At 41.5% G+C, this 21571-nt stretch overlaps 1 protein-coding gene across 7 annotated transcripts in view; it reads right to left on the bottom strand.

Annotated features, from left to right (window-relative positions):
* Nucleotides 1-21571, bottom strand: part of LOC111265819 (N-chimaerin) — a 41187-nt gene that overhangs the window by 13370 nt on the left and 6246 nt on the right. For 3 of the 7 annotated variants that reach the window (XM_022842756.2, XM_022842754.2, XM_086970655.1), the window contains exons 3-4: nucleotides 5534-5608; nucleotides 2122-2209 (exon numbers count right to left, since the gene is read on the bottom strand). In XM_022842756.2, the coding sequence (XP_022698491.1) occupies nucleotides 2122-2209; nucleotides 5534-5608 (163 nt within the window). Of the gene's footprint in view, nucleotides 1-2121; nucleotides 2210-3233; nucleotides 3656-5533; nucleotides 5609-7181; nucleotides 8478-17790; nucleotides 18466-21571 lie in introns of those variants that run through there. The other 4 variants (XM_022842753.2, XM_022842751.2, XM_086970656.1 and 1 more) reach the window with 4 other exon arrangements.

The raw sequence follows: 21571 nt of genomic DNA, 5'->3' as shown, positions 1-21571 counted from the left end.
CAGTGGTAACTCGTTCGCCTATTAGTGACGTGGTTTAGGTTCGAAACTAAGCGGAGACTCATCTTGTTTCGTGCTGAAAGAGGCCGCAAGGCATCTCAAACAACTTCTAGTAGCAGTACCAGATGTAGAAACTCGAAGAACCTTGTGTGTGTCGAGCAGGGCCCCCTCCACAATCTTCGAAAAAATATCCAAAGTGATTCGGAAAACTTACGATAGTTAATTATATTATTAATTAATAGGTCCAGAACTCGCGACAAAGGAAGACTTGTTTACAGAGGATGGGCAGGTAAGGCCAGCTTCAAGTCACAGACAAACTCTTAATTCCCATATGTTTACGTACATTTTCGAATTAAGAATGTCTGTTGAAAATGAGAAGCCAAGTCTGCGTTCAGCAGTCGCGTAGCTAAATTGCTGAGGCTCGTATCGAAGTCGACAGGCCTCGCTTCCGGTAGATAACACCGTGAAGAGATACGATATGAATTTGTTTTAGTTCCGAGTGGAATACAACTAACTTTAAAAGAATTTGATAATCGGCCCCTGCGGAACAAGCTCTCCCTATGGAGTATACCAGTAGCTTGAAGATGTTTGTTTTTAAAGAATTACGTCTATATCTCATGATTAGTGGGTACCACTTCATTTCAATCACTAAATGCCATTCTTGGTACTTATTTTTTACAATTATGTATAACGTATTCTAAAAGTGTTGTGCCCGTGGTAACGTAAGCTTTATAGCGTAAGCCCTGTTAGATAATTTCCCACCCAATACAAATGCTTTTGTTTTTCGTTTATGTGTGTGAGTTACCGGTTAAAAACAGCGCACTCGTCTAAATACATTTCCTGTAGCCCATTGAAGTATCAACCGTTCCATGGTGCCGTTCACCCAAAGCCAAACTAAAACATCTCTACTAGGTTCAGCGGTTCTATCACTAAATGCTTTAGATTATACTTCACCGACCCGTTATTTCACTACGCCCGCAATGTCTACAATCCAAATAGCATTTGCTTCTGTTTTTTATGTCATCCCTCCAATCTCGGTTTTCGGTGCCCATCGAGTAACTTCTTCCTTGAAAAATGACTTTCATACGTGAAATAAAAATAATTTTTTATTATTCCGAATATGGCACGGTGTTACTGGGTCGTTTATCAGGCACTCGACGCTCGTTTCACCCGCACTGGCGTACCGGGCTTCTGAGCACCCACCGCCAACCTATGATCAGACGCCCTCAATTAAGTACTGTTAATAATAATTCAGCTCGATTTTTCCCACCTGATATATCATTATCGTTAGTTATGCAAGGAGTGTTTAAATCGTAAGGGGAACCATTTTCGTAAAACGCTTGTAAACGAAGGCCTTAATAAAGAACGAACACACACCCTGTACAGATTTTCTAACATTATTAACACCATAAAAACGCTTATAAAACGAAATTTCACGAACGAGCACTTTGTCTGCAATATACCACAATGTTTTCGCATTCACATCAGTCGTTTTTGCCTAGACTTTGCCCCAAAAAAAGATTTCGTTCTTCAGTGATATGTCATATAGGGCGATACAACTGTCAGAGCAGATCTGACTGTGACCTTCAATGATAAATTTAGATCCAGCCTAAACAACATGTAAACGTAGGCAGGAAACGCTTCTAGGCAAACAAGGATTTGTTTGCATGTACGGCATTTGACAACGAAATCACCCCCCAAAGTAGTCTTTTCTCGTTCTTTTTTAGCGTTAAGTGTTTTCTCTCATAAGCATGCTGCTTGAAAAGCTTAATTTCCCCGCCTGTGTTACACATTGCAATATAAATAGCATTCAAACAGACACATAAAATAGATCTGCATAGAAACATAAAATACAGGTGCACAGTTTTATACATTTCCAGTTTTTTGTGCCTTCTCTCGATTAATAGCTTTCTAACGCTTAGTCCTTAAATAACAAGAGGCTTCAAGACGGCGTTTGGCCGTGTCGCTGTGTCGGCTGAAAACAGATACAAGCTTTCCTTTGATGCAATTAAGTCTGTCCGACGTTTGCTTTTCAACAACATCAACTGCGAGCCACTTAAGGGATCTGGGTAGCCACTGAGCAGAGCCATGAACAAATGAAATGTAGTAAAAAAAAATACTAACTCTTTTCCATAGTGCTGTGGACGAGTTGGAAGATCTTTGCTGCAGATGATCCTTTTTGGGGAAGGTGCCTTTTGTTGCATGTGATACACTGAAAATGACAGCGAAGGAAGACGAATGCGTACAAAGCCATGAATCCAAATTGAAGTTATATTGTAGTTTATAGATCAACGACATATATATTTTATAAAGCGATCTCCTTGACTCTAGCACACATCAAATAACAGCCTTTCGTCCTTTACTTCTATCTCCTACCCTTAGCTGAAGAACGAACGCTTTAACAATAAGCCCATCTTCTCCAAGTGAAGAAAAACGTTTGACTCGGGTGTTTCGATAGGTTACAAGATTAGATATACGCACGGATCAGTATCGGCTACAGGCTAGGTTCTTTCATACCTATTACTGCTTGTGTAACTATCTTAATGTTAGCTTTCCTAAACGTTACGTTAACGATCGTGTTGGAAATTTTTATTAATAAATAATTTCGGACGCCAATTTTTCATGGAACCTGTTTGAATCCCACGACGATGTTTTCCAACGCGTCAAAACTAATAGATGTTTTATTTGACTACAGGCCAAATATATTAAGCTACCATTTTTTGGGGATATTCACCGCGCGCTACAGGTTAGAAGTTACATTGAATTAATATATTACTAGTACACAAAGAAAAGTTCATTATTAGCATGGGTCATTGGCACTAGCCTTGAGTCACCATTACGTTGAACGTGTGGTGAGTCATCAGAACATTTTTTCCTTCTTTTTCCCAAGTTTATTATTCGCAGCTATTGCCGCCTGAGTGGCGCTGCGCAGCTGACACACCCAGCTCAGCCCTAGCTCCTATGCACGTTCCTACTGTCGATAGGTTCGATTAGATGCCTGGGCAGTACTGAGCGGTCGATAGTGCCCAGGATATAATGAAAATTGAAGTCAGTAAACTGTTAAGTATAAGCCAATTCTTTTTTTTTTTTTTTGTGCATTGTTAGCTTAATCGGATCGCTATTTTGGCTGTTATAGGGAGAACTAGGGAGAAGCGATGAAGCACAGCATGCGTGATCACGTTGCACAGCGTTCTAAATGTTGCGAATCTCGAAACCCGTCATGTTTAGTCGCTTACGTGAGCTTCGCGTCGGCGCATAATAGTTATAGCGGGAACTGCGAATATGCTGGGGCCAGTCGGTAGCTGCTGTTCAGGTCAGAGGATGTCCCTATAAGAGCTTTGAACAACTAACCGCCTTAAAAACTAACGAGCAACCTTCCTTCTGATAGGAACAAACCAGGCGCTCTGCGGGTAGATGTTCTTTTTCACTAACATTCTTTATGACGATGCCTTCGGGACCCTTTTCGAAATAGCACTACGAGTCCCGTAGAACCAGCACTCATTTAGGACATTCTAAAACAACAAAGTCATTGGGCAAAGCCGGTGTGGTCCTCGTCAGGGAGACAACTCAAGAGGCTAGACTCAATGAAATAATCATATTGCATTTCTGTCTTTTGCCCTTAACCGCACCTTTGGGCCGATGCTAAAACCGACCGATTTTTCCCGCCAGCGTCTCCAGCTACACAGGCGAGGAGTCTGCTTGGCAAGCTCATATCGCTCGACTCAATTGTAGGTGACACTCTCCATCTAACGAAAGCAAATGACGCCAAAACGATATGGTGAAGAAGGAAAGCCTCTCTTTTTTTAACAGTGAACGCGTAGGCGAAACGCGGACAGACCAACATGAGCAGCGCTGAATGGACTCTCTCACAGTTAACTTTTACCCTTGTGTTGAACGGAAAGCGGCTGGTGAAATTTTCGTGTCGACCCAAAACGAAAACCACCGAAAGAAGGAGACTACGAAGACAACGACCAACAAAAACCATCGACTGATACGCACACACTCATAGGCACTGTGGCTTCATCCGCATAGGGGCTACTGCTAACTGAGAATAGTGAGGTGCTAAATGATCTAATAGAATATACGTACGCACGAAACGCTATGAGTATATGTATGCTACACTGCGCTTCATGATCGGCTCACCGAGTGCCTTATTCCATATAGCTTGATAATAGAATCAGCCTATCGACATCTGCTTGTCGTTCCACTGTATAGTTTCGTTGCAAATTGACGAAGATGTTTATTTGTTTTTTAACACCCTCCGAGGTGCATTGGTCTAGAACAAAAGCACTGATTAAGAGATGAATCTGAACTTCACCGATCGGTCCGTTCGAATACCGCTCTTATGTAGACTGTCTATGCCAATATGGCGGCTTAGCTCGCCAGTTTAACTGACCACACTTTACATAAATGGCAGATTTCTGTGAGCACATTAAGTACTGTTATTTTTGCTGACCAACCCGATCGAAGCGGCTAGCTCATCATAGACGTTCATCATTTTCAATTAACTTCGTGACGGCAATTTGTAGACGGTTACCGATATCCTATCGTCGGCAAGATTGACGCAGCATTTACCTCTTAGCCACTGATACATTCACGTTTTAGGCATCGGTTTCAGGCTGATGGACTGACATGCACGTCCATCATGTTACTAATTTACGATGCGGACTGACAAACAGGGCGGTGTGAGGAACAACAATTATTACATATACAATGCGAACAGCAGGGTGCTACGTGAAGCCGCTTGACACGCGTTCATGTAGAAGAATATAGAAACAAATGGAAAGCGACCGATTTCGATCAGCAACAGTAACAATAGTAGTGTTGCCGGTATGATGATTTGTATTTATGACAATACAAAAGAAAGAAAGATCAGGCCCATCATAGAGTTGCCATTAAGCTTTTTCTCTAGCTAACTTGTTCGCAACTACAGCGACCGACTGGATCTTCGTAGACAGAAGTAACAAATAATCCCATAAAATCGGTTTGTTTACATGCCGTTTAACACTGTTCAGCTACCGTCTGTCGATACATATGTGATGGTGCACACCCCGCGTCCGCTCCTTTCCAACGTTTAAGTACGGCTTCAGCAATGAAATGCTCCGTAATTCTCTACTCTCTACTACGATGTCTTATCTACGTTACACTGTCATCCGGTCGATTGACAGCGACCTTGGGCTGCCCTTGTACAACATAAAAAAATCGATTTTATTTAGAAAAACGTTGACGAAACTTAGCTGGTTACGTGGAACACGTGACAGAAACGAAGTCTTCTAACAGCAAGAACAAACCTTTCTAGACGAAGTCGCAATTTATGTACAACAAATAAGCAAAAGCATGAGCATCGGTAGACATACGAGGTATAAAAGGTGGATTATTGATTATCAAATAATATATAACATTACAAATATTATATAACGAAGCTTTCACTAAACATTGTTAAATTAACATGTGCATCGTCGTACCATTTTAGTAGCTATTTTGCTTCTCATTGCTATACGCTCACTGGAAACTATATGTACACATCGATACTCACGATAAGATTTCCACAAATTTCGCACATCATCCGTCTGAGGTCCATCGCCGCCGCAGTTGATATCTCCTGGACTCCCTGGGAAAACAGAAATCAAATATACCCTTTATACCAGGTAAACAAAGCAACGAACGGAGACAAATCGATACGTAAGGAATCTGTTCTAAGAAAAAACATGTTTTAGCCCGCCATTAGGAGGTAGAATCTCGCCAGGATCTACGCACAGGCAGGTTTCCAACGAATATATGAGACAGTTTATTTATTGTTGTTTATAACGCTGTTATTTTGTTAAGTGAACAAACTTCGCGCAGTCTAAGTTGTAGGTAATATAGCTTCGTATTATATTGTACTTCTGTATTTTCCGTCATATAGATATAGGTGGTCATGGCGATGATGTCTTTGTTGACTCGTATATCATCAGATTTTGTAACCGGTCAGGTGTTTAATAACACGGGAGAGCTTAGCTTCGTTCGATATTCTTAGAGACGAATTCACAACATAGCTTCGCCTGATTTAAGACGTCTTCTTTGATTATCCATTCAGCCAAAAAAGGCTTCATTTTTGACCTAACTAAGAGGGTTCAGAACTGTATTTTTTACTTAGTTGAATTAAATATAGTTAACTAAATAGTTAACTTGAACGTTTGAGTAAAATAATTGTTTTACTTATTATATTACTATTATTGCTACGGAATTTATTGGTCACCGTTAACGGTGCTAGGAACGTTAAGTCTATCACGCTGGCCACACATATTTCCAATAATCCGGGTTTGGCCCAAATCTAGTATCTCGTGATTGTCTATAAGTGTTTCCTTTCATTGTTTTTACTTTGCTGAGACTCATATCTCAAGATATTCCCCTGTTGAACAGAATTCGACCCTGGAGCAGTTTTGTGGCACCCGGTATAAAAAGATACAGTGGCATTGCACGAAGACTTTTTTTGTTTTTTTATTAGTGTTAGGAGAGAAGCTTCGGCTGCTCTGGTAGAGACAAATAACAGGCGACGGTTTTGTATCCATTAATCGGCAAGCGGTTTACTGCGTTTGAGTGCAACCTCAGTTAAGTACTAGTGTTTCTTTGAGGTCTATTTGCTTCGACACAATGTAACAATGGCGTCTCCAATATGCATAGTTATTAGAGATGGAATTGCTCGTAACGATTAAGAGCAGAATCGTTATAACATGTAGAAGCTTCCTTCAATGTAGCAAGAAACCTATGCAAACAAACCATTCATTTAGTTTTACTTCGATATATTAAATGCTATATGTAAATGTATTAGTTTTCCATTAGATTAGATATTACCTGGGGCTTCAACAATAAATTTAACGGATTCCCTCAAATTTGCTGGCGCAAATACAAAGATGAGACAACTGGTGACAAAAACGAACTCGGTTTACCACAGGTAACTGCCAGTAGTTAATTGAAACGTTTACGTGGTACGGCAAGGAAGTTGATAGGAAATTACGCTTTGACGCGAGACGCTTTTATTCGAACGACGTCATCGCATTATGTTTCTTGTTCAATGCATAGGCGAGCTTCAACAGCGTGCGCGTGTCTATAAGACAGAGGATCTAACTGGCAACATATAAGTGAAAATGGCGTAAAGTACTCAAGTTTATTCCGATTATTCATTGTATAGAATATAAATGTACCTTCCATTTGAGTATTCGAAGCCAGAATTTGTTTTGCCACAGGGTACTTGCCATAGGCCAACCTCATGGCCGCCCATAGTACTTGGGCTTTATCGGCGATTTTCTCGTTCCAGCGTGCTTTCGGCATAACTTCTCATTGAGTGGGAAAGTTGCTACTTTATGGGAATTAACTGTTCGGTTGACGTATCCCTTTCAGGCAGGCAATTTCTCAGGAGCTTCTCATAATCCAAAATCACTTCCTGAACACTCACTTCGCAGTAGATCGGTGACAGCAGGCAAAACCTCAGTTTTTTCTAGTTTATCGCGCTATTATCGAATCCACGATCCTTATAAGACATCGCCTAATGATAATACTACTAATAACAATTCTATACACTCACAGACCACCAGCACGCGGTACTAGTTCAAACAAATCGTGGGTTTGTTGCTCGTTTCCTTCTAATTTTTGTCGCCTCATCTCGAATGCGTTTGTCATCTATTAACGTGCTCTTAATTCGAAACCCATATATCGGCAGGTTTTACCAATGTATCTGACAGGCGCTGGCGAACGCGCGCAGGTATAATATCATAAGCGCAACGATAACCCGAGTGGCTGTGATAAAGTTCGATGATGCATTTCTCGCCCTCGTCGGTCGAATACGGTTGTCAATTGATTAGAAACCTATGAACCTATAAAGCCCGTTTCCGTATAGCTGCATTACGTTATTCTACTTGGCGGGTTCGCACTACGGGTCTACGCTCGACCTAGCCAGTTGTTTTGATTACCACATCGGCTATAATATCCGGTTTGATGGTTTTTTTTTCTTTCGAGTTTTGAACTTATTCTATGGTATCTCATAGTAGCACTCTGCTGCTAAGCCTCCTGAGTTCAATAAACAGTTTTTCATCAAACTCGTCGGGTCTCCTATCGTGGCTGGAAACGTTCGTAAGCCGCTAAAGTCCTTCGATAGTACTTGTACAGCTGCGTGTTCAGCCATAACAAAATGGGCTATGAAGCACGCACCATAGAAAGAGCAAAAGTTCTCTTTATTGTGATAATACTACGGTTTACTGGCAGCTGACTGTACGAATGAATTTTGCGGCCGTTTCCGGTGCCACTATCACCATCGTTTTCGGTAGCATTTGTTATGTATGTAGGCACAGTAAGTTACTAAGTAAAGTAAAATGGCGGTTTTTCTTCGACATCTCCGTGCTGGACTGGACAGAAGTATCATCAGCTCCCGCAGTCAGGCTAACTGGCCTACGCATCGAACTGCGTAGGCATGAGCAGTATTGGTGCCTACCAACCACATCAAGTTTACCTTTGGCTCCGCTTGGCAGTGTAAATCCCTCGTTCTATCAGAGGGTTGGATTAGTCGCACCGGCAGTTCGGACCAACTGTTTTGCGGCCGAAAAACCGATTGGACGAGGGAAGTTGGTTTCATATATATCTATATTTGTACGGGACGCTCCGCGTTGGACGTAACCGGATGGATAGACGCTAACGACGAGAGCTATCCCGTTTGTGGCCCAGCAACTCGTTCCCAAAAGACCCTTCTTCTTCGTGCATTTGATTTCGTTACGGTTGAGCACGTTAACGTTACTGACTACTAGTGTCTGGATACCGCCTCGTTTTGTGCTTGCCACCCGCCAAGAGGGCGGTAAAGAATACGAACAAAAAATAGGAGCGGATGCTGAAGAAGGTTATCCGTCGAAGATGCAGCTGTTATTGGCCATGTCGGTTCAGAGCCGAGCTTTAACCTCGGCCTGATCAGAAAATGATGTCAAGAATTGACCATCATCCAGGAGCTGCGCTTCTACGCTGGCTGCTAAGCGATTTGGAGTCAACATAGAATGTTAATAACTATATACTGAAACAGCCTAAGCCGACCGCGCATCGACGCCTCAGTCATTGACCGTAACAATACTGGGGTGTTATTAACTGAACTGTCGTCTTGAAGTGATGTCACAGCGGCGGAGTTGATGGGGGCGAAATCGATTTTCTGCAGTTCTTCAGGCGTCTTTTCAGGGATGGCACTGACTGGTCGATTCGACAGTCAGTGAACGAGTAAACCACATAATAGGATGGAGTGGATCGGTAATTTAATGTGAGAGACGTCTACTGCGTCTCTGCAGCCGTGTGCGCAACCCGGGGGCGTATTCCACTCGAGTTTCGTCAACTCTTTTCGATTCTCTTTTTGATTTTCTAACGATACGAAAAGTACTTATACAGAAAACAATCTACCGAAGGCGGCTGTGGCTCGTCGTTGCTTGTCCGAACCCCGATGATCGTGCCCCGCCTCGCGAGAGCCTAAAGTTCTATGTACTCCGTTCGTCGCTGCAGAGACAACTGGCTGACGAATCGGGACTAACAGCATCCTGCTGTTGATATGGCGGTCATGATGCTGACGCTAAGAGCAAACCGTGAGAAACAAGTCGAGGTAGCTAGTAGCCTCCTATGCAGCGACACTTTTCTTGAAAGGGTTCCAGCAGAATCAATAAAAAAAAAAAAACAAAATGAAACCCACCTGAACGATTTAGAAAAGAAGCGCTTCGTAGCGCCGCTACCTACTGCTTGTTATACAACAGATAGTTGCAGTGGTAACAGTTATCTGTATCGTTTCTACTTGTATAGTGTAGTGCTGTTGTTATTGATAGGACGGGGGAAGCGAAGGGGGAAGGGGATTGCGGCGCTGGTCCTCTTCCTTGCCAACCTCTTTTAAAGGGAGTGCTTTGAACGGCAGCTCGACCACAAGGTGACACCGATGACAACGCCTACAATTACTACTACTGATTATTGGTACCTTATGGCAGCTTGGGACGGCAAATGCTGTTTACGGCGACGACAATGATGATGAATATTATTAGTATTGTTATTACTGTGGTCGCATAATAGCAGCCATGGCTGTAACATGTTTCTTCTATTCGTTGATGCCGAGTCGCGGTAGTTAAGTGGGTCCCGCCAGGTCGAGCCTTTCGATGCTCCTGTATTAATACCCTATCGACTTATCTGGCACTAATGAGCTGCTGTTGACTCTGCCGCGATTATCAACAAGCACAAACGAACCAATGGTCGGACGAAACTTAATTACGAGTATATCGTATAACCGTTAGCAACACGAAGACAGAGTGGCACGATAAGCAGATAAATTTTAAGTTCGCGGCGGGTGAAGAACGATGGTCGAATGCTATGATCGATGATCAATTAGCTAGGTACAGCCAAGGTGGCTGGCGCACTTTTAGAGAATTGTAGAACTGGTGGCTCTGGAGGCAAGCGTTGTATCGGCTACGTTTGTTCAAGCGGATGTAGTTGCCGAATGGTGGGGCTGACCTTATCTGTCTTGATCCTATTTGAGGTCGACATCGATATCCACGCAACGAAAATTTATAGTCTCGAGGAAATTGTCAATCTCGAATGATGTAAAAACGCCTTCAGTTGCTTTCCGTTGTTGTTCACAGTTGTTTTTTATGTCTATTGCGTCAACCCCATATTTAAGAACCACCCCATCGAGATGAAAGCGCTGTTTACTGCAACTGAAAATCTTCTAACGTTAACAACAACTCCAGTTTCATAAATAGTGAACACAGGAATGACGTTTGAAGGGGAACTTCCGCAGATGATTACGCAGAACCAACAACTACTTTGTTTCACTGTACACAGGCTGTTTTAGGTCTAAAGCAAATACTCCCGATGCAAAATCTCCTATTAGGCTTTTTTGCTTAAAACAAGTCCACATCTTCACTAGCATTAATTCTAGTGCAGTTTCTAGCACCACCGGCGAATTGTAATTAGTGGTAACGTGGTGCTCCCGCTATAGCACCTAGCTAGCTGGAGGTAAAAAAAAAACTTGCAAACCACAAGAGTTGATTCTCGTAAAGAATGTTTCATGGTACCAATCGGAACACCAAAGCCTCCTCTCCAACGGGGCGGAGGGCCCCGGGAAAGTGAGAGTGGTAAGGGCCGCGTAAACAACAGGCAGAGCAAGAAGAAGACGCACGCTGGTGTTAAGTAGGAGTCCTTTTTTTCATCCATCTAACGTTATATAGTTATTTTGCCTCGGACTACCTTCAATTGATGAATAATTCGGTTCTGCGATCATTGAAACAAACGACGTACGTAAATTTGTGTCAGCTTGATTAAGAAACAGATGGAGAGAAGGTTTCCAAGTTGTTCGAAAACCTCTCTAAAGAGAGAGGAAGGGGGTTTGACAGTAGTCGTTTGACATTAGTGCTCAAACGTTTAAAACCCAGGTGTTCTTAGCCTAAGGTCGCAGCATATATGCGCCAAATGTTAACCTGTCGATCGTATGAAATCAGCGAACGATATAAATCCACCTACACATACTTTTTCTCGAAACTATACTTTTTAAGCTTGCCAACCGGCTACGTTCTAGCTCTCACGCTCGCTCCTTTTACAAGTCTATTTGATGCTGCTCCTCCTATCGCTACTTTTTTTTTCTTTTCAGAGCTATAATCGCGAATAAAACTAATCCTCTTAATTTAAAATCCACCATTTCGTATGCAATTTGACGTTATAGTTGCTTTCCTAATGGTTTCCGCTTTTTAAAATTGGAAACGACAATGACGTAAAGCAATCATACCTCGCAGGGGTGCTACACAACCACATTGAAAGTTCCGCTCTCTTTAATTAGGCCTCTATCAGTTTCGAGATGCTTGCGTATTTCCTATATATTATATTGCCCGGTTCGTATTTCAAGCTTTCGCTTATTAATTTAAAATAATACTAATCCAGTCATTCACCTTGAGTATTTTTCTAATTGTTTTATATATAATTAAGTCGGATAATTATAGCGCCTACGATTGCACTTACTAGTGCTTTGGTTCAATGCTTGCTTACTTACGCACGCCTGATTTGATTTATTTTCACACTAGTCTTTATTATTATTCTATTTTATTCAATTTTAAAATAGTCCTTCATTTGACCAGCGTCAAATATACCTACGTCATGTCGACATTGTGTTATTGAACGATTGTCCCCATTATCGGCTGGACGTCGATTTAACTGATACTTCACGATTGAACTAAAGCTGCAACCGTAATTTTCCAGTGACCGGATCATTTCTCCCACAACACTAGAGCATGTTTTTTAATTGCGTTTTTTTTTTCTGATTCTCTATTTTTTTTCCTATATACAGATAAATTTCTATAACAATGGCGAGCAATCGCTAGCTACTCAACATACACATATTATATAATAAGGATGCTATGTATGGTAATCATGAGCTACTTCATATAATTAATGTATTTCGTGTAAATTTTTCGCAAAAATCGTCGATATCTTGATCATTGTTTGTTTATGGACTCTCTTTCAATATATGTAGCCTACGTCCAGTGCTGGCCAGTAGACTATGCATCATTAAATATGCGTTCAAGTACTTCTCCTTAACGAACAAAATGCTATAACAACTTATAGGCGGGTATACAATGTAGGAGGTTACTCAGGTTCATTTACATTGAGATTTGTTCACTTGGCCTTTGCCAAGAGTATTTCAACAGATTTGGTGCAGACTAGTGAAAATTATTTAAAAATATCCACGTCTTGCGCACACCTTTCGAAACCCCTCAACGAAGCAGCCTCCATAAATTTATATTGTAATTAACACGAAAATGAGCGTAATATATGTGTTGCGGGTAATTATAGAATATAAGATTCTACCAGCAGGGGTCTCATCAGCAGAGGAGTTGGAAAGGGGTTCGTTGTAGTCGGCCTTCGGTGACGATGTTGCCATGTGGTTGCAAATGTCACTTTTATTATCTGGTATCTTTCAGCATTGTAATAAACAACCAGTCCCTGACATGTCAACCCTCCCGAGTGCTATACAGTAATATTAAAACGATTTTGCAGGCGTGGCCTTTACAGACGGCGGAACGACGAGCTGCAGCGCTAGGGCTTTCCCGACGGGTCATTTATCTCATTTTGGAGAAAAGGTGTTGAAGGCGAACAGGAAACAACCGTCCCCTAAGAACAGGCGTCACTTATCGTATAGAACTTCTAAATCAAGATTAATTACAATTGTTGTTACCGTTTTACGAAATGTTGAAATCACATTGATTGTCCTGTTGACACGCAAATATGGCATTTCTATAGTCGATGTATTACGTACTGTTTGCGTGACAAAAATAGGATCACTTGTTTGATCTACTAGTTGAAGGTGCAGTTCTGCCTAATACTATTTATTACAAGTGGGTGTCAGCATTCGTAGTCGTATCTTGTCGATATAGCAGTAACGTATATTCCTTTATTGAACGTATTAGAACAGGATTAGGAGGTTTGGCCATTTCCCAATACCTACGCCATGGAAATAAGATCATATCATATCATGTTAACGAAAACAATGTAGGTCATATCGATGGAACAACCATGCTATCCAATGAGATTGTTTATATGTTACAGTCGATTGGGGGTACTGTGTAACTAAGGCAACGTTCGTCTAGCGCAACGAAACCACCTCGTTTCGCCAAAAAAAATTCGGGCTAACAGGGCGAAACAAAGGGCTCATTGGCGCCTAGATCAATATGCAGGTGTTAATATCTACACTATTTGCACTGCTAAATATTGCACTAAAATACATATCTTGGTCGAAATGCATCATCGCCTATCATTTGATAGACGTTTTTTGTAGAACTTAATAGCGTCCTTACTCAGATCGTCACGTATAAAACGAAACCGGTGTTTTGAATATGTCAGTATATAAACGACTTCCAAATGGCCTATTATTATCATTTCTATTATATATATTTCTAAAGGTTGCTTGTTAATCGGTTACCGTTTACTGTTATAAATACTATGTACAAGGTAGACGATCTAAATCCTGAGTTTTCTTACGAGTTATTTTTAAGACTGTACTTAAAAAAAAAAACAGCACCTTCAGCTGTTTTTTTCTGCATCTTCTCGAAGTGTCGCTTCTAATGATCGTTTCTCTTTATTACAACCGTCGTTTAAGGTGATTAGATCTTCAATCGAGGGCCTCAACAAGCCACTGGTCACTCTCAAAATGTTTCACCTGTCATTAGCAAATAACTTTTCTATTGGAAGCGTATGTTACGCAATGTGTTTAAGTGTAAGCTCATTTAAGAGCCACTTAAACATGCCGCGAACAAAACATGAATTCTAGCGGGATCAAACTTTGAATTACATAAGAGTCACAAACCACACAAAGGCTCAAAACGGTCAATAAGTACAGAAGGTGCAAAAGGGCTGAGTAAATCTCAAGAGGATTGACCGTTGGAACTTACCTACACGACTCAATCGACGACTAATAATTTGCTTTAAAACAGCCGTTGATTTCTCAATTAAATATCCGGGTGTATTAAAAATGTCTTTCTGTGCCATTTTTTTCTAATTTTTCAGATCTGATTTTTATTAGAAATCGTTTCTTTGCCCCCGGGAAATGTTCTCCGAATTTCCCAAAACCGACGTAAAAATTAATAGCGACGTAGATTTAGGCCCCAAAGGGAAGCTGTTAATGTTGATAGGGTTTGTTCGTCGCAAATACATTAGATAATAGCTGATTTTTGTTTGAATTCCAAAAAAGATACACTATTTCCCGCCATGGTAAGTTTACGGTTTTTCCTCTAGAGGGAGCTGAGGGGGAACGGAACACTTGTCTGCTACGAGAAACAGGCTTCCAGTTTGTCCGAAGTTGAATGCCTTACCCTATATACGTTATTATATGGAGACGAATACAATAGAATTTAGTAACAATACAACCCTAAATTAGAGAACTCTTGCAACGGCATAGATAACCACAGATACTCGTGGCTTCTGTGGTGCTTCAACAAGCAACAATGAGTCTCTCACAATGTCGAGACGCTGTCTGGTATGTAATATCTGTATATTTCTGAAGAGAGGCGGATTGCACCGCATCAAAACAGTCGTCACCAGATGCTCAAACCTCAAATAACAGTAACTGTAATTTAATTGGCCGCGGACAGTCGAAAGACCTTCCGTTATACCTGTCCAACGCAAGCACAATGTTGGTTATACTAAAAGACCCCTTCTTCATCGGTGACTCATTCAAGATGACTTCAGCGCCTCAGATAAACAAAGCTGAGATCTCTGATGGCGATTTTGCGCACAAACATCTCATTGTCGGTAGCAAAATTTAGTAGGCAACAATTAAAGATAACGACAGTAAAGCGCCAGCCACTACTGAAGGAAGCTTAAATACCCATACGAAAATCGTACGCGTGAAAAAATCCATTGTTATGTAATTGGCAAAATCAAAGTATGGCCTTCGATAACATTCCGTTTCCAGAAGGTTGGTATAAAGCATTAAAAAGTATTAAACTTGGCAGTTAGTGATCCGACGCTTTCTTAAGAGCCGCTGAAAGCCTTATGCTAATTGGTTACCCATTTTAATATAGCACAGTATTCATAAAGAATCAGTACCGAATATTTACATAAAACTGGAGCAAAAAACACCACATCCTATGAGAAAAAATAATCTTTGTTTTCAGACCTTCCTAGGAAACTCTTTCTAAGTCAAACAAACTCGCGTACCGGGATTTCTAGTGGAATCGATAAATAGATAAACTGTGGCAGGTAATGACCTAGACAAATATATGAAGCTAGAAATTGAGATAGTACAGCACCTGTGTTCAGCTTTAGGGTGGCCACTGAAGCAAAGCAGAAGTAAATTGGTTATGCAGAAGAGTCTTCGAAACGACGCAGCGTCTCGTAATTCACCGTTCTACCTGACCCGGTTCGACAAAAAAGCAAAACATTTTTGAACGGCTTGTCTTTATTGAGGTAGTTAGACTGCCAGAAAAGATTCTGGCAGACGTCATTTTCAATATCGTTAATTGAAACGAGTAACGACGCAAAACCAGGAATAGAATAACATGTTGATTTAATATCGAGTACCTGTTACTGCAGGCGGAAGACGCTGGTTAATGCTGGTCCCACATTAGCGTGGCCAACCTCTAGAGGTGAAGTCTGATGTTTGCAAATGAGATTTACACACCAAGAATGCTAGCGTGGAGCTCAAATAGGTACGGGAATTCCCACAACTCAGTCTACAGTCGTGATTCCAGATAGACACGCATGGAAAAATTTCAGTTAACTTGGTGGACAAAGCGTTCGGAATCGGAACCGGATGAAAATTCCTGATCGAGTCAAATTAAATTTTACTATATCGTTCCAACTAAATAAAGACCCTATCGTGAAGCCAATAAAGAAATCAACCAACTGCTAAAGTAAGCTAGAGACGGTCAATGAGTATTTCTCGTTCTGTCTCTGTGGCACACTCGTGCCGCCGTTGGTGTTCCACGCAAGGAACATTGACTTCGTTCCGTCGCATATTGCGCTTCACGAACTTTACATTCGTAACTGATTCGCTAACGATATGATTACCTTCCCAAAATAATAAGTGATCTCTGTGATTCGTTGCGGTCCGACGAGGTGGTCAACGAGGGTTTATGATGCCTAGTGTTGTGATTCTAAATCACTACCAAGCACAAGACGAAAACCCCCATAAGAAAACCAAAACTAGTGATGGAAAACACCATAAGAAAGTCAACGATCGTGTCGAAAGAACAAAATCCCTTTTGGCACAAAAAGGACGTCGCCGAAACAAAAGGCCAGTCAGTCCAGCTGCGTATTGACGGTGTTTTTTTCATCATGGATGGATGTTTGAAAGAACGATACCGTGGACGACAGCAAATAGCTTTCTTTTGATCAGCGGCAAAAAATGCCGGGTAAAGGCAGGCTTCGACATCGTGTTGAGCTGAACAACGCTCTATCGAATGCTGCGATCTTGGTTTTATTAAGAAGATTGCTGTGAGGCGGAATTAACTAAATCTAAGATTTAAGCTGCTTCAAACTGCCCTTTGTAAGCTCGCTTGATGTGATCTTCAATCATCATTATGATATGTAGGAACTTTAAATTAATAAATAAACTAGGCGAAAGACCCGCATGCACGGGCCAATTTGTCATACAGAGTGGGTTCCAATTTTCTATATTATAAGCCTGATGCAGATAGCAGAATTCATAGGACGGTGTCGTCAAGTTCAAACCTTTTGAACTGAGCGTATAACAGTCGATGAAGTTGCCGGCATTAAAATAACAAAAGCCTTTCAGTGCTTGAATTTTTAATTTTTTTAGATTCCCAAAATCTATGTAATAGAGTTATACTATTATTTGTAAAAAATATTACAATTCCTTTCCTCCGTACTAAGTAATAATAAATTCTATTATAGATAGAAACCAACCTGACTTACGTCGGTCTGAACTCAAATCATGTAATGATTTAACAGATAAGCAATCTGCCTTAAATAAATTCTACTTTATTTAGGTACATTAATTCAACCTCGAGGTCGCAAACTATTTTATCAATACGGCTATCTAGAATGTGACTTCGATCAGTAATCAGCATTTGAATGGTCTCCTACATAAAGCGTTTCTTGTGTTGCGGATGTATCAAAACCATGAATTAAATTAAAATGTAGGCTTTTACGTATCGAATCACATTTGTTACAACCTATTTGTGTCCTGAACGAATGCTTGTGATTCCACGCATGATCTAGCAAGCAAAAAAAGGCAAAGGATTTCTTCTATATGATGCCGTTCTTACCACTAAATATACGCTCGATATTTTTAGAACTCACCAACAAGCAGAAGAAATTTGTATTGACAGTTCATGGGAAGCGAACCCCATGAGCCCATCTCACCCTCGTAAGTAGCCAACATTCTTCACTGGCACGCTTGGTGCACACTTTGTGATTGTTTTATCGTTATAAGAGCACCATTTATTTCCAATAAATTAAATTTAAAACCAACGAGGTATTCCATGTTCGGTTATTTTCACTCTCTTCGACGACGTAATTATTCACTGTTAAACTAATCCACCAGGTTGTCGGCCCAGTGCTTGCACCCACATAACATTCACCAAAGCTATTTCCACGCTGGTGATTAGAACGCGACCACTTAAGCACATCAACTACACAGAATTCCCTATAGCCCTGCATAATTTGTTTCGTGCCTCATTCGATATGCTTCTGACGAAGTTCTGACGGGTTACTCTGTCCCATCCATTTTCCTCCCTAAATTACAGACTGCTACGCTCACTACATGCTGCACCCTCGTGCGCGTGCGTACGCCAGTATTTGGAAACAATACCAAATATCGTGCTTCATTCAATGCTGTATAACCAATCACCCAGTTCGTCATTCTTTACGGAGTGCATCCTTCGTTGGCCCCACTTGGAAAACAACTAACCCGCGCGCCTTCACTTTTTACGACTACGGGAAACAATCACCACAGCACTGAATTTAGGGAGCGCTTGCAAGCAGCGAGTCTCGTCGATCGTCTTCTGAGGGTTTGCACGCACCCATTATCTAGGTCAATCGGCGCCCGGGTCGCTCATAGCCATCCTCCGTATGCCAGTTAGCCAATGCTGTGCGTTTCAGCAGCGGCATCAGTATCAACAACAGCCACAGTGGTCATAATTGCCGCGTAACAGGCGAGCAAACCTCAGCTCAGTTCCGACATCTACGTGGGCACCACGGGCGCTGCGGGCATTACCTCACTTAGCCAGTCTCCGTCATCAGATCAGCCCAGGTCTCTTGACTGTGCTTGCAGCCGTACCACAGTCAACCAACCATATCGGGGAACCAACTCCGAAGGCTGACGCGCCGACAAAATAGCTTACACAAGCTTTCAGGTTCGCTCGCACTATATACCCCTGTCTCTAAGCATGTATTGCTGTTGCCATTACCGTCCGTCTTTCGTACTGTTTTCTACTGGGCATTTTCTTTCTCAGCTCCTCGTCAACCAAAGCTGTACGCTCTTTCAACGCGGATAGAACTGTTGTTGGCTAGTTGTTCTCTCGAGACCCAGAGCTCCTCTGACTGAGGCGAGAAGGACCGACAGGTGAATCTCTGAGTCGATGGCCGTTTTATTACTATTGCTGCTGGTGATCGTCGTGACGGTCAGGGTAGCAGTGGCGGTACCCGCCGCCATAGAGTGGCTGTAACGAACGCCATAGGTTTGTTCCCTGTAGGTACAGTGTCTCTTGTTCTCCATTGGGTCAATGATTCCGCTTGAGCGGTTACGGTGCGACATCAAGATACAAACTGTTGTCATTGTCAGTGTGGCCTTCGGCGTCTTACATTAACTCCTTGTTTTCTCTAATCAACTTCTACTAATTGCCTGTTCTGTACGACAACAACGATCATATTTTTGTTGTGTTTCTTGCATGTTATTTGGTCAATGCGTATCAGTGTCTCAGTGTCACTGGCGTCCTACCAATACGTCGCTACTAAATGAACCCAAAGAGCTCTTGGCCTGTGCAGCCCATCTATCTTATACTGGAAAAACATGCGTGCAGTTACACAGTAACCAGGACATCTGCTTTCAATATCCTGCTCTCTAAACGAATCTCTTCTGTCTAAACGAATGACGAGCGGCTTACTTGAGACACGAGCCAAGGCGTAGGGGTGGAGAAACCTGTTGTTTCTGTTATCGTACACCACAGTACCATAAGCCTTTTGTTGCTGTTGTTGTTATTATTGTTATCATGTTCGTATCTAGAGACGGTTAAGAGTTATCGTAGATTAGCTGCTATAGATAAACCAAATAACTAAAAGCGTCAATGGTGTCTGATATCCTATCGAGGCTCAGTTGAAATTTTTCTTATCGCTCTTTCTCCGTTCCAGGCATTCGAAGCTACTGCGTACACGAAAATGATTAACCTGAATCTCTGCTTGATCAGATTTTTTTGCTCATTGCGCGCACACCTAGGCCATCAATAAACACCAACATCATACGTGGCTTAACCACACATTTTAACTCTGATTAGTTTCGAACGGATCGAAGGTTTCACTACTCTAGGTTTCAGGCGTTTTCATTCGAGTTTGCCTGAAAATATCCTGTTTTGTGAAACATCGCTGAATTTCTACTACTACTATGTTCGAATCGAAAATGTAGGCTTTCGTTCCGTTTTTCTTTTTCAGTCTATTTGAAAGTTGTTAACAGACATAGCTGTAGTGATAAAGTGGCAGGCTATTCAGAGGCTTTCTGAAGGCTTGTCTGAGTCAATTCAGCTATTACTGTGTCATTTTTTATATCTGCTAGCAGAACAAATAGTCTTTCTTAATCTGGTGAGCTTTCGCACGTTTTACGTGATTGATTGTATAGCCCCTTGGGGCAGTTTATTGTATTTTGCATAAACCAAACTTGAAACAACATCGAGCTTGTTCTAGTGTCACAAAACAGGAAGTAGTTCGACAATTTTTCTGCCCAATAACTAAAGAAAAAGCTCAGCCCGAAGCATCTACGCTTTATATCCCCAATTGAAATGCGTTGGATTCAGCGACGTTCGCAAAGGAGAACATCCGTTACAATGCGCTTGAAATGATAGAAGCCTTATGATATAATTCCATATATTTAGAATCGTATTCGAAAATAGGATTAGCTTCGATCAGAAAGACTAAACATATCTTCTCAAATTAGCAGGTTAGTAACAAATAACAACCTGCCCCAACTGTGATTAGTAAAAACCGAAGCCAATACCTCACTGGTGCCGCATGAAATTACAAAAGCTTCAAAATAGTGAAGAGTTTGATAGTCCACACACAGAACAACAAACGCTTGAAAAAGTAAAAAAAAATAGTGCCATGTTTAAAATAGAATGATCCACTTAGCTTCTGCCAGCCCTCGAAGAATGCACAATTCTCCAGCTAAAGCATGGCATTAAGAATAACGGAGTGCAATTGTGTGTAGCTCATAAGAGACCAAATAAAAACAGCGTAAGCGCCTTCGAATGAGCACCTGGGTCGCTCACAGGCACCAGATTCGAAAAGGTCTGTAGTTAGGCATTAGGGGATAATCCTAAGTTGGGGTCAATATGACGCAGTGCGCCGCACCGAAATTCAGTCAGCATCGAAGCACCGACAGTGCTGCCAGCGTTTTGTCAACAACTTGAGAAAACTAATAACACGGCCGGCTACGGTAATTCGCCATATTAGCGGTCGTCAGAAAGTTTGATACCCTACAAGAACACTAGCGCGACTAAAAGTAAGAGCAGATGCGTCGGACCTCACAGGTAATGATGAAAATGAAAGAAAATGCGTGATTTGTGTCGAAATGCGACTAAATGCGCCCCCAGCTCAGAATATCAGAACGATTGAAAAATTACTACTATGGAAAAGAACCAAAAAGGCGTACTGGTTATACGTTTAATTGTTAACAATTTAAGCATAGCTTCCGGCTATTATGTGCCCTGATATCCAACACTGAGTGACCAGAATTCGAGCTAGCGAACAATTTAAGTACGATAACCGACTGATTATTTTTTTGTATGACATCTCTACGTACGGTCAATGGAACAGTCGTAGCTAAATGGTAGAATCAATATATTGGTCGATGGGTAAGTAGCTTTAGCATGCT

Source organism: Varroa jacobsoni, unplaced genomic scaffold, assembly GCF_002532875.2.
Source record: "Varroa jacobsoni isolate VJ856 unplaced genomic scaffold, vjacob_1.0 scaffold_1017, whole genome shotgun sequence".
Classification (NCBI taxonomy): Eukaryota; Metazoa; Arthropoda; class Arachnida; order Mesostigmata; family Varroidae; genus Varroa; species Varroa jacobsoni.
This window is presented reverse-complemented; position numbering and strand designations above follow the sequence as displayed.